At 36.2% G+C, this 16,547-nt stretch overlaps 2 protein-coding genes and 1 pseudogene across 4 annotated transcripts; 2 read left to right on the forward strand and 1 right to left on the reverse strand.

The window, feature by feature from the left end:
- Positions 1-387: 387 nt before the first annotated feature.
- LOC142505189 (GPI transamidase component gaa1) lies at positions 388-5,045 on the reverse strand. Its single transcript, XM_075618053.1, has 7 exons — positions 4,928-5,045; positions 4,615-4,844; positions 4,429-4,520; positions 3,539-3,638; positions 2,089-2,944; positions 1,643-1,767; positions 388-1,446 (listed from the first exon to the last, which is right to left on the reverse strand). The coding sequence occupies exons 2-7, from the start codon at positions 4,701-4,703 to the stop codon at positions 582-584; spliced, it is 2,127 nt and encodes a 708-aa protein (XP_075474168.1). The 5' UTR covers positions 4,704-4,844; positions 4,928-5,045; the 3' UTR covers positions 388-581.
- A 1,004-nt stretch (positions 5,046-6,049) lies between these two features.
- Positions 6,050-8,830, forward strand: LOC142505827 (putative glucose-6-phosphate 1-epimerase). 3 transcript variants are annotated; one of them, XM_075618942.1, is made up of 9 exons: positions 6,050-6,322; positions 6,600-6,746; positions 6,925-6,999; positions 7,108-7,167; positions 7,248-7,405; positions 7,636-7,767; positions 7,972-8,074; positions 8,215-8,314; positions 8,419-8,830. In XM_075618942.1, exons 2-9 carry the CDS (start codon positions 6,669-6,671, stop codon positions 8,631-8,633), a joined length of 921 nt encoding a protein of 306 aa, XP_075475057.1. In that variant the 5' UTR covers positions 6,050-6,322; positions 6,600-6,668; the 3' UTR covers positions 8,634-8,830. The 3 variants fall into 3 exon arrangements, with proteins under 3 accessions (XP_075475057.1, XP_075475056.1, XP_075475058.1); XM_075618941.1 differs by having other exon boundaries at positions 6,051-6,241; XM_075618943.1 differs by having other exon boundaries at positions 6,056-6,241; positions 7,111-7,167.
- Positions 8,831-10,047: 1,217 nt separating this feature from the next.
- Positions 10,048-13,673, forward strand: LOC142505998 (SUPPRESSOR OF GAMMA RESPONSE 1-like; annotated as a pseudogene).
- Positions 13,674-16,547: the final 2,874 nt, after the last annotated feature.

Below are 16,547 nucleotides of genomic sequence, written 5' to 3' on the forward strand. Positions count from 1 at the left end.
TAATATGTCCCTTTGCACTATCTTGAAAGTCAAATCAGACAGAGAACATGGTGAGTATAACTTCCTCAAATAGATGACTGTCCGAAAGTCATAAAAGAGTACATTCTGGTTGTGCAAAAAAAAAACAACAATGAAGACCAAAAGATTCAACACTGAAAAAATGCAGAAATTGTGTAAAAGAGTAAAGCATGACTATATGACAACTGCCTCTAAATCATGACCTAACTACCATAAACTATGTTGTACAAAGCAATCTTCATGCGAAAAAAATTATCTAAAAATCTAACCACTGAAGTAATGTTTTTCTCCCTGATATCCATAAATGGAGGAGTAATTAATTCAACCCAAGCATTAAGAAGATATTCATATGACAATGACTAAAAGATCAACTGTTTCAATACTTCTGTAAACCCCATTAGCAAAGTTAGTGAAGCTAGAAAAGTGGAACAAATGTATCTAAGAACCGAAGTAGAATAAGTTGACAAGCCAAATTGAAGGCAGAGCCTGGAGCAGCATAAATGCCGACTGTTCCCAATATTATGTGAACCAACATAACAAACTTCCTAAAAGTTTGAAGATCACTAACAGTGATGCATTAAAGTGTGAATACACAGAACCCAGCAGGGAAGATGAACCATGCATATATAGATATATGTAGCACTGTTCCATGCCCAAAGGGACTCTGCCCAATCCCAGAAATCGCCAAATTTTACATGATCAAAACCCGCTAAAGCACCTTTAGACAATAGAAACATTGTTGGAGGAAACCCAACAATCAACAACAGTATGTTACAAGATCCCCGAGCTAAAGCCTTTATGGTATTTGCCTTTAAATCAAGCTTCAAGGGTGCAATGGTCAAACACAAGGGAGCCAATAGCAGCGCTCCTATTTCTGCTGTTGCAAAATTTACAACTGACATAAGACAAAGTCCAATGAAAGCAGCTGCCATGGTAACTGATTTGAGGAGAGCCCATTCTGCTCTTTGGGGGCGAATTGAACTCAGAAATGTAAAAGATTCGGATATGGCATATATGAAGAAGAGGCTGAGTATGGAGAGAATGATCAATATTAGAAGGTTGATTGATGATGAGGAACTAGGAATTTGATAGATAAAATAAGGGAATAATGTCACGATGGTACTCCACAAGTGGACGATGAGAACTGTTTTAGCAGCGTAAAGCCATTTCCATGATGTGAAAGTTGAGGCATGTTCATCAGCAGGATCTGGTTTAAATGGAGCATCATATTTTCCAAGCTTCGGTTTGCTGACATCGGAGAAAAGAGATGCAGCAACCAATGGAAAGGGAGCAATAAGCAGTGCAAAGGCAATCATGTAGACACCCACTGAGACGAACCTACTTGGAGACGTTAAGAGATATAGAAAACAGGAATGGTGGAACTTCTCAAGGAGATTATTTACAGATCGTATAACCCCCTCGACCAACCTGCAAAATGAAAAATATAATTATGTTATGATAGAGCAATAAGAATTGACCATTTAGAAGCAACAGTATGGGTTATTAAATTGACACTTATCACCTTCCTATACTGCTATACAGAAAACTCTTGACTAAGAAACTTCTGCCTTGTTCAGTGTAAGAAAATTCGAAGAAATAACATTTTCCAGCAATTTTCACTGACCTGCCTACACGCAAAAGGAACATAACTCTGTGACTCGAAGAAAACTTAGGTGAGATCTCCATAGTAATCGCATCAACTTGAAAATCACGAAAAGCCCCGTGAGGGCCAGTGGGAACACCTAATGCCTGATAAAATAAAATAAAAAAAGATCATAACAAATGTCAAAGCATGAAAATATTGAAATAATGCCGCAAATAACTGATATAAGCTTTTCAGATTGTAAAGAAAATAGTTCTAATGTGCAAACCAACAACCCAACCCTTTACTTCACGGCTTTTCAGATTGTAAAGAAAATAGTTCTAATGTGCAAACCAACAACCCAACCCTTTACTTCACGGATTAAGGAACAAATAAGAAAAGGTGTGGTCGATCCTTTTTTTTAGTGTTATAATGAAATGGCTGGGTTTTCCACAGAATAATTTGTCCAGGAACATTGACATGATTACCTGGTTATAGAGGGAACTTGCTAAAGTTGCAGCACCTTCAACATAATCTGCAGCAGGGATCCCAAATTTCCACTGGGGATTTAAGTTTTTAGCCACTTTTCCTAGCAACCCAAATAGTTCTCCGACACTGTTTAGCCACCAAGAATCAAGCAATGACCAAATCTTCTCCACCCTTACATGTAAACCTTGTCCATGAACAGCCAAGTAGTTGACGATATTAATGAGGTCTAGATTTGGCATCTGCCCATTGGATGCTTCAGCATATATTTTGAGAACATCCTTCTCAAATTCTTTGCTGCTATCAGCAACCTTAATCACAAGTGCAGCTGCCATTGTGCCAGCACGTCGAAAGCCCTTGGATGTTACTTCTCCTGCAGTTTGAGTCTTTTTCTCAGAAGGCAGAATACAGCCATCACACATTTCTGAATACAGCTTCAAGTCACCAATCGAAAGTGTGTTATAGTCTCTCAGCCATGCAGCAACAGCAGAATACTCACCATGTTTTGAATCTGCGGCAAGCCATATAATATCCTTAGCAAGCCAAGTAACACGAGAAAGCAGAGAAAATACGGAGTACGCAACTCCAAGCGATAAGGCTTCGCCGGTAGTGATCTTGACAGAATTATAAGGTGTGACTAATACAATAGCTTCCTTCCCATCACCACGTGGGGCCCTTATTATTCCAATTGTATTGACCCCATAAGATGAACAACTGTGGTTCCCTTCTACAATGTCTGCATCAGGACCCAAGAAGAACTGTAGTGGATGAAATTTGTTAAGTAGGGGATGAAACTTGTGATAGTTAGCTTCACCACCCAATTCCAAGATATGCTCTGCTATCACCTCTGGAATTTCACTGCATCCAAGTATAAAGAAACAGAAGACACTTAGTTTGGGTGAAAATAAGATGGCAGAAATGTTAAATGATGAGAGGGGAGAAGGACCAGATGCCTTTTGTTCTTTACATGTAAGATCAAGCATTTTCCATCAAGACTAGAGATAAAGCAACTAGGTAAATGCTAATGAAACAGAAACTAAAGAAGCCACGAGAGTCCTTCAAGCTGTGTTATAATATCATACATGTTTGCTCAAACTTGTACGTGCAGTTTTAAAAGCAATCATTAAGTTGGTTAAATTATGAGTAAACGCCCTGATGCTTGATATGCTAAAAGGAATCCACCTTTAGTCACTGCATAGAGGACGATGGATTCAGGAGGTATCACTAGAAAAGGTCTGAATAGTCAAGGTTTAAGCTGCAGAAGGGGAATGATGCAAAATAATCTCTGAAGTCGGTAATTATTCCTAGTCAGTAGTTTTAGATGGTAAAGAAACTTGAATAGAACATAAAATGTTAAGTAGGACTGTGGAAGTGCACTCTGATTAAGTAATCATTTAAATGGAGCAATAGCTTAAGCCTGTTAAGGAGATTAAATACAACGAAGATACCTACATTCCTGTGCTCACAGTCTTTGAATTAAAACTTAAAAGCTTGTTCAAAAATCTCTGCCCTTCTGAAGCGTCATCATTCGAGAGCATCGGACTGCCAGAACCTGCAAAGTGAAGTTCAAAACATGGTTAGATAGTCATTCAAACCCTTGAAGGAGGCTAAAATCATAGTATTCTGCTAACAATATAATATGACCAACAATAAGATATTAACCTTTACTATAAGATATTAGCCTTCAATAACTTCACGCTATCCCACCCTAACCAAACCCAATTTGCAACATTAAGCAGAAACTAGAAAGTATCAAATCAAAAAAGGCCAATTGATTTTCAATTTATAGACCTTCTTTCTGACGCATGGACCTTCTAGATACATTGCACGCAACAGACCCAACGGGAAAATGGGAGGGGTCTTCCTCAATTGAAAAAAAAAATCGCACTTATTGTGTGATTTCACACTATGGTTCGGTCGTTCAGATTCCCAACGTATATCGACACCTAGACCAACTAGATTACTGTGGACTCTCTGCTTTTGTCAATATAAAATAATTAGAACATGATACCAAATGATGCAATGCGACAAATCAAGAGTTCTGCATGCTAGACATAGAAGATCCTGTCACTAGAAGAAGAAAATCTGATACTACCATGGAAAACTTCAAAACACACTGTAAAACGAGGTTCACAGACTTGTGTCCACCAAGCAAGAAACTAATCACACTAACTAAGAGATATCCCTTGTGGTCTAGTAATCAAATAGCAAGATAACATATAATAAATGATGAAAGGTCGGCAAATTCACCAAAAAATAATATCTACCACTCTGATCAACCTGCTAACTCAGAGTACTATACCGGGGCAGCAAAAAAATAAGAAAGGGGAGATGAATCGGACCAGGCATCAGGGCATTTTCCGATACATGGGTGTTTATGGCGAGAAGTGGCAAAAGAAGGAGAGTTACGATTCCAGCAGTGCAGCACAACACACTGTAATCAACATCATTAATTTGCATTTCGGTCAATAAGAAAGACTTTAAAGGGTTGGTGATTCCAACAATTTGTGAACAAACAGCTGAATTACCTAACCAAAACACTGTGCGAGATGAGAAAGAGGCCAATGCGGATAATGGGTCGGGACTTTTGTTCGACGGGACGCTCATTTCCAGCCATTGCAGCTCTCGAGATTGTGGACGAGCTCCCCGTGACGCTGTAAGACGGTGATCGCGACTGTTACATACACCCTTGAACAAATCTCGGCTCGTCCATTGGATATGGCGCAGGTTTGTTGTTGAATTACGAAGAAATCAGGCACTAATCAAAACAGAGAAATCTCTTCAGTACAAAAACAAAAACCGAACTGGAAGAGCAATTACAGAATATTGGATAAAACAGACCGGAGATTTGTGCAGATCAGCGAGGAGGGTTTCGTTCGATGAAGCTGCCACTGTGCCTGGGTTTTAGTTTCCATTGAAAATAAAAATAAAAACAAATATAATTATGCTCAGTTGCGTCTGGATTGATTTGGTTTTAGTAAATAGATTTCAAACTATATTTTGTCGAATCAAATTCATTTCCATTTATAAAAAATAATTTGATATCAAATGTTATATAAAATAATAAAAAATTAAATTTTACTTATTAAAAATTATCATTTTTATTTTTAATTTATGAGTTAATAAAATATTATAATTTTTTGTGTAGTATAATAATTTTTTTATTTAAATTTTAACATATATAATTTTAAATTTCATGAGTTTTTTGTGATCGTAATTTAAAAATAAAGTTATTAATATTAATGATTTTGATTTTAAACTATTGAAAGCACAGAAAAAAAACATATGTTTTTTAAAAGTCTAAAAAAAGAGTAACATGTGGATGATAAAAAGAAGTAATTAACTAATAATTGTATAAATATAAATGATATTATTTTTAATATATACATGAAAAGTCTTTATGTGATTTGAATTAAATATTCACCCTAAATATTTAGGTTGAATCAAAAATAATTTTCTGGACATTTTATAATTGTATGTTTTAATTTTTGTAATTACTAGAATTTTATGAAGACGTTAAAAGCATGTTGATTTTTGAATATTTTTAGATTTTTATAAAATTTTTAAAATCAAGTTTGAATATCGTAAAAGTTTACATTGAATATCATTAAATTTTTATGGAGTGACGAGATCGAGATTAGAAATTTAGAATGTGTGAAAAAGTTTTGTTTGGATTTTTTTGATTGTGTTAACAACGTTGAAACTTTTTTGTTGTTCATAGAGTTTTTAGCAAGTCAAATATTAAATGACTGTTCAGTTGGATGATTAAAAGAAAATTTATGTTTTTTGTTTATTAATTACAATATATTATTATCTAAATTGAATCAATATCCTAGCTCTGAACTTTACAGCTAATGAAGATTTTTTAAACAATCATGATTCAATATAAAATTTATTTACTAAATAAAAGTTGGTTACATGCCCTAGAAAAAATACATGCACGACCTCTATCAAATCAAATCAACCCAATCAAATCCCCCCATCGAAGGACGACGAGTAGAGGCCCAAACCCAAAATAAATTCAAGAGTTGCGACACCGGAGGCCCAATCTTAAACAGAAAACGACGCCATTCTTCCCTTAGAATCCAATGACTTCAAAAGGGGAGCGTTTCGATTCTCTCTGCTTTGGATGAAATCGACTCCGATTCCATTGTTGTAAGAATTTTTTAATCGTTGGAACGTATGCTGCGATACTGTATAAATTGCAACCTGTCATGATCTCGACGATCGATTGTGGTTTGTTAATCACAATCGAAGCTGATATTTTATTAGATTGATCGTTTAATCGTCATTTTTTTTAACTCCAAAAGTATGATCGATTTCATTTGTCATTTGTTTTTTTCCCCTTTAATGAACGATTAGTTTTTGTTGTACAAATTGCATCTATTATTTGCTTACATTGCGTTTACAGTATGATGTTTTTTTTTTTGTGATTTGTGTACCCTGTCCGCGAATTAATTTTCGTAATTTTACTTATTCTTGTTTGATTTTCGTTTTTTTTTTTTTTGTGTAGCTGGAGTGGAGGAAAGGAAAAGGACGCCCAATTGTGAGCAATTTGAGAGAGAGATCGAAAAAAAGTGAGATGCCGGTGAATATTGTTCAGGACGGCGACGGATCGCCGAGGATTATTTTGTCGGAGCCCTCTGGTTCGAGTGCCGAGGTTCGCAATCTTTCAATTTTGTGGCTATTTTACGGTTTCCCTGCAGTTCGATCGCTGTTGTGGATCATTTCACCGAGGAATTGTCTTGGTCACACTGCTCACCTTACTTTTGATTTTGATCGATGTACATAATTGTAGACGAGGATTAGGAATAAATTTAAATAACATATTGCTGCAGGTGCTTTTGCATGGGGGCCAGGTTGTTTCTTGGAAGAATGAACGAAGGGAAGAGATGATCTTCATAAGCAGCAAGGTAAACCTATTATTTATTATCTGATCTGTGCAAGCAAGATATATTCTTTCGTGATCATGAATTAAATTAAAAGCTGTAATATTGCACATTTGATTTTATTCTGTTTAGCAGGCTGCGCGGAGGTCTTCTAAAGCCATCAGGGGTGGTATACACATAAACTTTCCACAGGTGAACCCCAACAACCTTGTAAAATCGACAGGACCATTTTGAGTTGTTATGTATTCTTATGTTGTGTGTGCACTTTTTAGTTTACCAACTCTACTTCACTGGAGCAACATGGATTTGCAAGCACTCGATTGTGGTCACTGGACAGTTCTCCTTCACCTTTGCCCCCTGCCAGCAATCATTCAACTGTGGATCTTATGCTGGAATCCACAGAAGATGATCTGAAGATCTGGCAGCACAGGTAAAGATTCAAATGACGTGACACGTCTGTTTGTAAATAATGACACCTAATGCACATAAGATAAAAAATATTACGACTAATTCCATTATATATTTGTTCAGTTTATGTAGTTTAAGTTGAGTTCTTGGGTAGTTTATAAAGTCAATTTAAATTACGAAATGGTTTAGAATATAATCTATATTATACTACTATATTAAAAGATTTCAATCTAGTTCTGATTCTTTTTACAGATTTGAGTTGCGTTTGCGCATCTCTCTAACTGCTGGCAAGCTCACCATGATACCTCGCGTGCGAAATACTGACAACAAGCCTTTCTCCTTTACATTTGTGTTATGCAATTACCTGTCAGTATCTGATATCAGGTTTGCCTTGTTACCTTCGCTAGCTATCTTTTTGCTATTTTCTTTATCTTTTGTTGATTTTTGGTCTGGTGCGTCCATGTCTCAGCGGCACATTTTATATCATGTTGGTGAGAAATTTGATTTTTCCATTTCCTTTTTAAATCTTAATTTGCTAGATACTTTCTACCCTTTTAGATAGGTTGCATGATGCTGTTTGATTTGCAGTGAAGTGCGCGTTGAGGGCTTGGAGACACTTGACTACTTTGATAACTTACTACAAAAGGAGAGATTCACTGAGCAGGCAGATGCAATTACCTTTGATGGCGAGGTAACTTGTTTCATATCACCTTTTGCATCTAATTATTAGTTCAGTGCTTTTTTAAAAACCCACCCTGTCTGAACTTGAATTTCAAACTTACAAAAAGGAAACATTTCCACTTAGTTTGCATCTTTTGTGTCATTTTATAGATTGACCGGGTGTATTTGAGCACACCAACTAAGATAGCCGTAATAGATCACGAGAAGAAAAGAACCCTTGTCCTTCGCAAAGATGGCATGCCAGATGCAGGTTTCGTCATTTGTGACTAATTTTATTTGTACTTCATTTGTCACGCTCTGAAGATTTTGCGTCAGTTCCAACACACCATTGTAAAAGATGTTCATTATGCACAGTTGTATGGAACCCTTGGGACAAAAAAGCGAAGGCTCTCCCCGATTTTGGTGATGAGGATTACAACACAATGTTATGTGTGAATTCCGCGGCCATAGAAGCTCCTATTGTTTTGAAACCTTTTGAAGAATGGAAGGGTCGACAAGAGCTGTCGACTGTCTTGTCAAGTTATTGCAGCGGTCAGCTGGATCCACGAAGAGTTCTTGGCTCCAGCTGAATAAAGGTATAATGCAGTTTGCGTCGGCTAGAATGTGATTTCACCTTTTCTTGTGCAAACATAATTTATTGCTTTGCACATTGCAAAATTTAGGGGTATGATTGGGAATGTTTTGTTCATGTTGTTCAAGGAGTCGCCTCCGTCTTTTGTTTTGTTATAACGAATATTAGTAACAATAATTATGAGTAATTGCAGTAGGAACTCGAGTTTTTTTCAAAAACTTTTTTTTGAATTTTGATGTTACATCTCCCAAAATCTCGTTTGATGTGGGTGAATGCTTTAGCGACTAATATATCAGATGAAAAAATTTCAGGGAGCAAATTCCAATATGAATAATGATTCTATTATTTCTCTGTTTTGTTTGTTCATTCCCATAATGAACACTGAATAAGCGTAACTTAAATTTTAGACATGTTCTCCAATTTTGTGTGTGTTTTTTCAATAAACAATAATCGAGATTTCACATTATTCTAGATATTTTTATAAAATATTTAGTACACTATATTTACCTCGTAAAAGTCGTGGTTTTTCTTCCCTTTTTCGAATAAACTATACCGAAGTGGTAAACAAATCATTAGTTAGAAGTAATTAACACAAGAAGTAAATTTTGTTGTCTCATCGTTTTTTATTATGCTTGATGTCCAAGTAACAAATATTTCTTTCACTGTCGTGACTTTTATAATTTAAAAAATTTCTACTATTTGATATATTTTTTCTTTTAACTAAACTCAGATCTAATAGTTACATAATTTTGTTGGGTTCTTCTTAATGAATTTAATTAATTATTTTTGTTAGCATCGCCGTCATTTAATATCACTAAAATTAAAAAGAGATAAAATTTGATTCAAATAAAATTGAAATATAATTCTTGAAACAACACAAAAACTATTAAAATGTCAAAATAGGATACGTTGTGTCAATTCGACCGGAAAAAAATTAGGTTTGAGAGATTTTTCGAGTTCTAGAGTTTGATCGGGTTGAACATGATATTTGACCCAAAAAAAGTAATCAAGTTGACCCGAAAATTTTAATTTTTTAAAAAATATATAATTAATAAATATTGTCTATATTTTTATATATTTTATGGTTTAAAAAACTTATTGTATATTTATATCATGAATTTTCATCATTTAATATTTATTTTGTACATTAAAAAAACAATTGTTTATTCGATTTAGTAAATATACTTTTAATTTTTTATAATTAAATTTTTAAATTTAAATCATATGTAAAAGAGGTTTATTATTATGTGTTAAATTAAAACGTTATTCTTTTGAATTTTTATTTAATTTTTGTAAACAGTAAAAAAAATCGGATTGAGTCGAGTTCGGATTCAGAGTTCTCACGTTGGTTAAAATTCAGGCGGCCGGGTCCCTTTGAACAGTTTTTTTAATACTTTCATGTCTCAGCACGACCTGAACCCATATGACCCACCCAATTAACAGTACACCCATGAAATTACGAGGGTCTGCCTGCAGTTTCCACTAATAACTTGGATGGCAAGTTTTCTACGGCTCCCACATAATCTAGCTTCTTAGAAGAAGAAAGCTTCGGTTGAAGACAGAGAGGCTCGGAGTCAGATTCGGTCAACCGTGGGCCCTGTTTAAAACGCGCTATGGTCTATTAAACATGCTCCACCGAGCCTCCTCTCCGAAATTTCGAGCCTATCGCAGCTGGAACTTCCCGCTCATTGCTTAGCTGAGTGGAGAAAATTAAAGCTAGGGAACGTATTCGACACTCTCCTCGCTACTTGGAATGCATTTTCAGTTTTTTCTGGTGCTTATCTGTTCTGAATCATGGCCAGGTATACGATAGAAAATCGATCTTTGTTGATCGATGAGATTCATTTTTCCATTAATTTAATTTGGTGGATGATGAATAGGAAAAAAACATAATCTTGGAAGACGAATGTATTTTGAACTTGACTGTAATTAGTGGTGGGCAAGATTCCGAGTGATTGAATTAATCTGCAGCGATGTATGAATTTATTTACATGCACGTCCAGTTAGTATAATTTATGAAGACCCTTTTCATTGTTTAATATAAGTTTTACTATTTTTTCTTTGATTTGGGTTGATTTCCAAAGCTTGTAGACTGTAGTGTGAGGTGAATCATTCAAACCAAGAATTAGCTGGTGCAGTTTGATATCTGGGCACAAAGGTTTTAGTTTTAAGTGAAGTTCCACTGAATTCTTGGTGTATATATTATTATAAATGGATGTGCATATGGCATAGCACGCAGGCTCACTTCATAAATTAAGACGAAAATTATGTACTTCAAGTTTCAGACTTTAAACAAATCATACTTGGAACTTTATCTTGCTCTCATTCAGTATCAAGTTCAGTGTCTTGTTTCGTTTGTTCTCCGTGGGTGTCAATTTTGAAGAGTCGTGCTTCAACACTTACATGTTGAAGTTTGAGGGATTGTAAATGCTTCGCTTCTTTGGTTGAGAAGTTGTTCTTTAGTTTAGTTTGGCCTAATGCATACCTCAATGATACAGGGCTTGGCTTATTGACGGTAGAGGACTTGCTAAAAAGGTGAAAAATGCTGGTCTGCCTGCAGGAAATCAGATCAAAGATTGTGGCGTAAAGAGGGAGTGCCCAAATTGCCAGTACCAAATCGATAATACTGAAGTAAGCTCAATTTTCTTGTTTTTTGAGTAATCAACCATCGAATAAACTCCTATCCAGTTTGATATATGTACTTAAAAGTTATCATTGCAACTATTCAAATTGCATGTATTCAAGTAAGATTCTTGTGAGACTAACATTTATATAAGTTATAACCTAGTTCAGGTTTCCGAAGATTAGCCTGGGCTTCCTGCTGGTGTGAAGTTCGATCCATCTGATGTCGAGCTGTTGGAACATTTGGCTGCAAAATGTGGGGTCGGGGTTTCGGAACCGCACGAGTTTATTGACGAATTTATTCCGACCCTGGAAGGTGATGAAGGTGTATGCTACACTCACCCCGAAAATCTACCTGGTGAGTTGGCTCATAATTAACTTGTAGATAAACATGTCGTATAGTCTCTTTTCTCTGCAATGCTCCATGGGTTCATCAATAATAGAGATTGTCATAATTAAGATCAACAAACATAAATATGGCATGAAAATTTAAAGAAATTTTTGGGGAAACTTTTTTTTTCACAACACAATTTGCAAATGATAATTTTGAATTGTTACAGGTGCCAAAGCAGATGGAAGCAGTGTATATTTCTTTCATAGAATCATCAATGCATATGATAGTGGTAAGCGGAAGCGCAGGAGAATAATTCTTCCAAAAGAAAGCACGGCAAAGGGCCGTGTTCGGTGGCACAAGACTGGTAAGACCAAGCTTGTGATGAAAAATGTAGTTCTGAAATGTATAAATGTAGTTCGGTGGCACAGCCGGATAACTCCGGTGAGAATAAATCCCAGTATAAACAATGTAAACATGCAATCATATAAAACATATACAAAAGCATATAACAATTATCATTCACATGCAGCCAATCAACAAACATGTATGATATCAAAACTGTAAATCAACTAGTCGTATCAGACTTGACTCAAACAACGCGTCGTCTCAGACTCGACTCATTCCTAATCTAGGGATCCCGGTTTTGAATATTGAGAATTATATCGAATCTCAGTCGATAGGAATGACTCAACCCTAAACGGCATCGATATAATCCCTATATCCAGTGTCTGGGCGAAACAGCCGCAGAATTGACGAATCAGTCAAGGATTAGGCGAATCAGCCGATAGCCAGACGAATCAGCCGGTAACTTGGCGAATCAGCCAATGACTAGCGAATCAGCAGTCAATACATGCATACAGTAACTAGGCAAATCAGCCGATGACTAGCGAATCAGTAGTCAATACATGCAGTGGCTATAAATCAATAGACTACAAACATCAATCTCATCAATTACAAATATCAATGCAATAAACTAAGTATGTGATTTAGGGAAACTCGAGTCAAACCTCACTCGAGCTGTGCAATCCCAACTCAACATTAGTTTATACCTTTCTTTCTGATACTCTGACTCTGTCGAAGTCTCGAACTCAAAGCCTGTCAATACTCAATCTGACAATAACAATATTGAGGGTACGACATCAATACACCACTCAATCAATACCGGATATAATCAGAATTAAATCAAATTCTGTTTCAATAATATAACGTCATGATTTCAATATATCCAGCACTACCATATCAGTCAGATATCAATCTCAACACCTCATAATCGATAACAATTCAATTCTGATATTAAATCGACTCCAAAACTACTCCGAAAATCATAACAATTTCATATGGTATCTGTTCTCCAGTCCGGTTTCGATTATTCGATATCTAACATGACGAGAACATCATATATGAATCATATCAGATTTTGACAATACCATAATTCTAAATCATATCAAAACGTAGCAAAACTTACGTCCAGTTGTAGCCTACGTCGATAGGAACACAGTACCGAAGTCGGATGCAAAATCGGACGTGCGGTTTCTCACAAAAGGCGTAAGGATTTTTCACTCTTTCCTCGGCCCTTTCTCGATTCTTCTTTCCTCCCCTTTTCTGAAGAATTCGTGCATATATATGTATGTACATCCACGTACATGCAAGAGGACGAGTGGCTCATTCCGCTCATTACACGTCTCGCGCTCGGGTGGTCATGAATTTCCGCTCGGGCGCTTGCTCGGCGCTCGGGCGGTTAATCTTTACCGCTCGGGCGCGGAAGTTTCTGTCGAGATAGACAGATAGTCGGAGCGAACTATCTAGATACTGGAGGATATCCAGGAACTGTAGTGCTGGATTTTAGCACTAGTGACCTGAGGTCTTGTCACTTTATGAAATATTGTACAATAATAGCTATTAGATGAATATCGAAATAGCTTTAGTCGAGGTATTGTACAGTGAGAACTGCGGATTTCCTTCGTCTGGGGATAATACTGCAGTGATGCCTGAGATTGGATTTGATAGGATCAGAGATTTGATAAAGAGAATGAAACTGATTCAGAAACAAATGAAGATAACTTGGAAATTGATATGAAATAAGCCAACGTCGGATGATGACTGTTGGTATCTGAGGCCGAGATTGTGTTATTATGAGCTATTGATTGGTATATACGGATGTTGTACAGCCAGTATTTTGAGATTGATTTTATCAGAACTTCTTCGAGTTATATTATGATGTTATATTTCTTGAAGTATTATTCCAGATTGAAATCAGAATCAGTAAAAGAAAGAGAATTCAGAATGAAGACTATTATGCTGTTGAAAGTCCAATAGAATTGGTAGAATATCGAAGAAGCTAACTGAGAGACAGAATCTAATATGAGACAAGCAAATTTCAGAATTGTTTCATTAGGGTAAGTTTTCTCTTGGCTTCTGTGTATCTCCTTCTTGTATCTGATTTGATATCTAATTTGACTGCATGTGATTTCGGGGACGAAATCATATCTAGGGGGGAGAAATGTAATGCCCGAGATTTAATTGCTGTAATCAGACGTTGATTAATTGACAGAATTGAGGTTATAGGAACTCAAATGAAGAAGCAGGGTATCGTTACATATAAGCCAAGATGTTGGACCGAACATCTCGCGCCAGAGTGGTAGAAAAGAACCGCCCGAGCGCCAATGCACCATGAGTTTAGACAGATTGTTTGGCGCCCGAGCGGTAGAATATTACCGCCCGAGCGCCAGGAGATGTTCAACCGAGTATCTCGACAGAAACTTCCGCGCCCGAGCGGTAAAGATTAACCGCCTGAGCGCCGAGCAAGCGCCCGAGCGGAAATTCATGACCGCCCGAGCGCGAGACGTGTAATGAGCGGAATGAGCCACTCGTTCTCTTGCATGTACGTGGATGTACATACATATATATGCACGAATTCTTCAGAAAAGAGGAGGAAAGAAGAATCGAGAAAGGGCCGAGGAAAGAGTGAAAAATCCTTACGCCTTTTGTGAGAAACCGCCCGTCCGATTTTGCATCCGACTTCGGTACTGTGTTCCTATCGACGTAGGCTACAACTGGACGTAAGTTTTGCTACGTTTTGATATGATTTAGAATTATGGTATTGTCAAAATCTGATATGATTCATATATGATGTTCTCGTCATGTTAGATATCGAATAATCGAAATCGGACTGGAGAACAGATATCATATGAAATTGTTATGATTTTCGGAGTAGTTTTGGAGTCGATTTAATATCAGAATTGAATTGTTATCGATTATGAGGTGTTGAGATTGATATCTGACTGATATGGTAGTGCTGGATATATTGAAATCATGACGTTATATTATTGAAACAGAATTTGATTTAATTCTGATTATATCCGGTATTGATTGAGTGGTGTATTGATGTCGTACCCTCAATATTGTTATTGTCAGATTGAGTATTGACAGGCTTTGAGTTCGAGACTTCGACAGAGTCAGAGTATCAGAAAGAAAGGTATAAACTAATGTTGAGTTGGGATTGCACAACTCGAGTGAGGTTTGACTCGAGTTTCCCTAAATCACATACTTAGTTTATTGCATTGATATTTGTAATTGATGAGATTGATGTTTGTAGTCTATTGATTTATAGCCACTGCATGTATTGACTACTGATTCGCTAGTCATCGGCTGATTTGCCTAGTTACTGTATGCATGTATTGACTGCTGATTCGCTAGTCATTGGCTGATTCGCCAAGTTACCGGCTGATTCGTCTGGCTATCGGCTGATTCGCCTAATCCTTGACTGATTCGTCAATTCTGCGGCTGTTTCGCCCAGACACTGGATATAGGGATTATATCGATGCCGTTTAGGGTTGAGTCATTCCTATCGACTGAGATTCGATATAATTCTCAATATTCAAAACCGGGATCCCTAGATTAGGAATGAGTCGAGTCTGAGACGACGCGTTGTTTGAGTCAAGTCTGATACGACTAGTTGATTTACAGTTTTGATATCATACATGTTTGTTGATTGGCTGCATGTGAATGATAATTGTTATATGCTTTTGTATATGTTTTATATGATTGCATGTTTACATTGTTTATACTGAGATTTATTCTCACCGGAATTATCCGGCTGTTGTCTTGTTTTGTATGTGTGCATGACAACAGGTGGGACAGGTTCAGGGTCGAGGAGATGAGGAAAGATCGTGATTAGACTGGAGGCTCCGAACTTAGATTAGAGATATGGTTGGACACTTGATATTAGCTGTTAAACCTTAGTTGAATAAATGTATGTAGTACAAGATTTGTACTTTTATACTGAGATGTATATATGTTTTATTTCACTACGTTCCGCATTTTAAAAAAAAAAATTTAGACCCTGTATTACTAATTGATTAATTAGTCCCAATAATGATTAAGAACTTGATTAGCGTTCGGGTCCCCACAGTCATGTCTGGGTATTTGATCCCTTCTTTATAATCAAAACTTTGCTCCTTCACCAGTTTTATATATCTGTCAGTTACACAGGCCATTGATTTTGGTATATAATTCCGCTTTAAAATATTATGATACAGAAGGATATCAACTGATCTACTCACTCTTCCGGATCAAAATTCTCCACCCCCAAGTCTTCATCCCAGATAAAAATATAATCATATGCAGGGTCGTAGCGAGAACTTTTTCGTCAGGTGGTCAAATTTTATCTCGAGGAAGCGTTTATGTCCCTAAAAAAAACTTGTTATTGTTTTACTTTTCGTTTCAAAATCATGTATATATTAAAACATATTTTAAAATTAAAATGAAAATAGTATAAACTTTTTTTTTTGTTAAAAAAAAAAACTTGAAACCGTAAAATTATATTAAAAATTCTTGTAGACATTTTACCTCCAAATTATTATAAGAGCTCCACATAAAAATTCTCGTAGACATTTTATCGTATATTTTTTAGTCATTCATTACATGTAAATGTTCACACCAAAATAAAACTTCGTT

Source organism: Primulina tabacum, chromosome 10 (genome assembly GCF_025594145.1).
Source record: "Primulina tabacum isolate GXHZ01 chromosome 10, ASM2559414v2, whole genome shotgun sequence".
In the NCBI taxonomy this organism is placed as follows: Eukaryota; Viridiplantae; Streptophyta; class Magnoliopsida; order Lamiales; family Gesneriaceae; genus Primulina; species Primulina tabacum.

Bases quoted from the DNA above. Each gene is read 5' to 3' on its own strand.
- LOC142505189 (XM_075618053.1), bottom strand. From the start codon at position 4,703: ATGGCTGGAAATGAGCGTCCCGTCGAACAAAAGTCCCGACCCATTATC. The intron at 4,521-4,614 runs GTAATTCAGCTG...TGTTGATTACAG, and splicing joins TCGCACAGTGTTTTGGTTAG to TGTGTTGTGCTGCACTGCTG. The intron at 1,447-1,642 runs GTCAGTGAAAAT...TTCATTTTGCAG, and splicing joins TTCCTTTTGCGTGTAGGCAG to GTTGGTCGAGGGGGTTATAC.
- LOC142505827 (XM_075618942.1), top strand. From the start codon at position 6,669: ATGCCGGTGAATATTGTTCAGGACGGCGACGGATCGCCGAGGATTATT. The intron at 7,168-7,247 runs GTGAACCCCAAC...TGCACTTTTTAG, and splicing joins TACACATAAACTTTCCACAG to TTTACCAACTCTACTTCACT. The intron at 8,315-8,418 runs GTTTCGTCATTT...CATTATGCACAG, and splicing joins AGATGGCATGCCAGATGCAG to TTGTATGGAACCCTTGGGAC.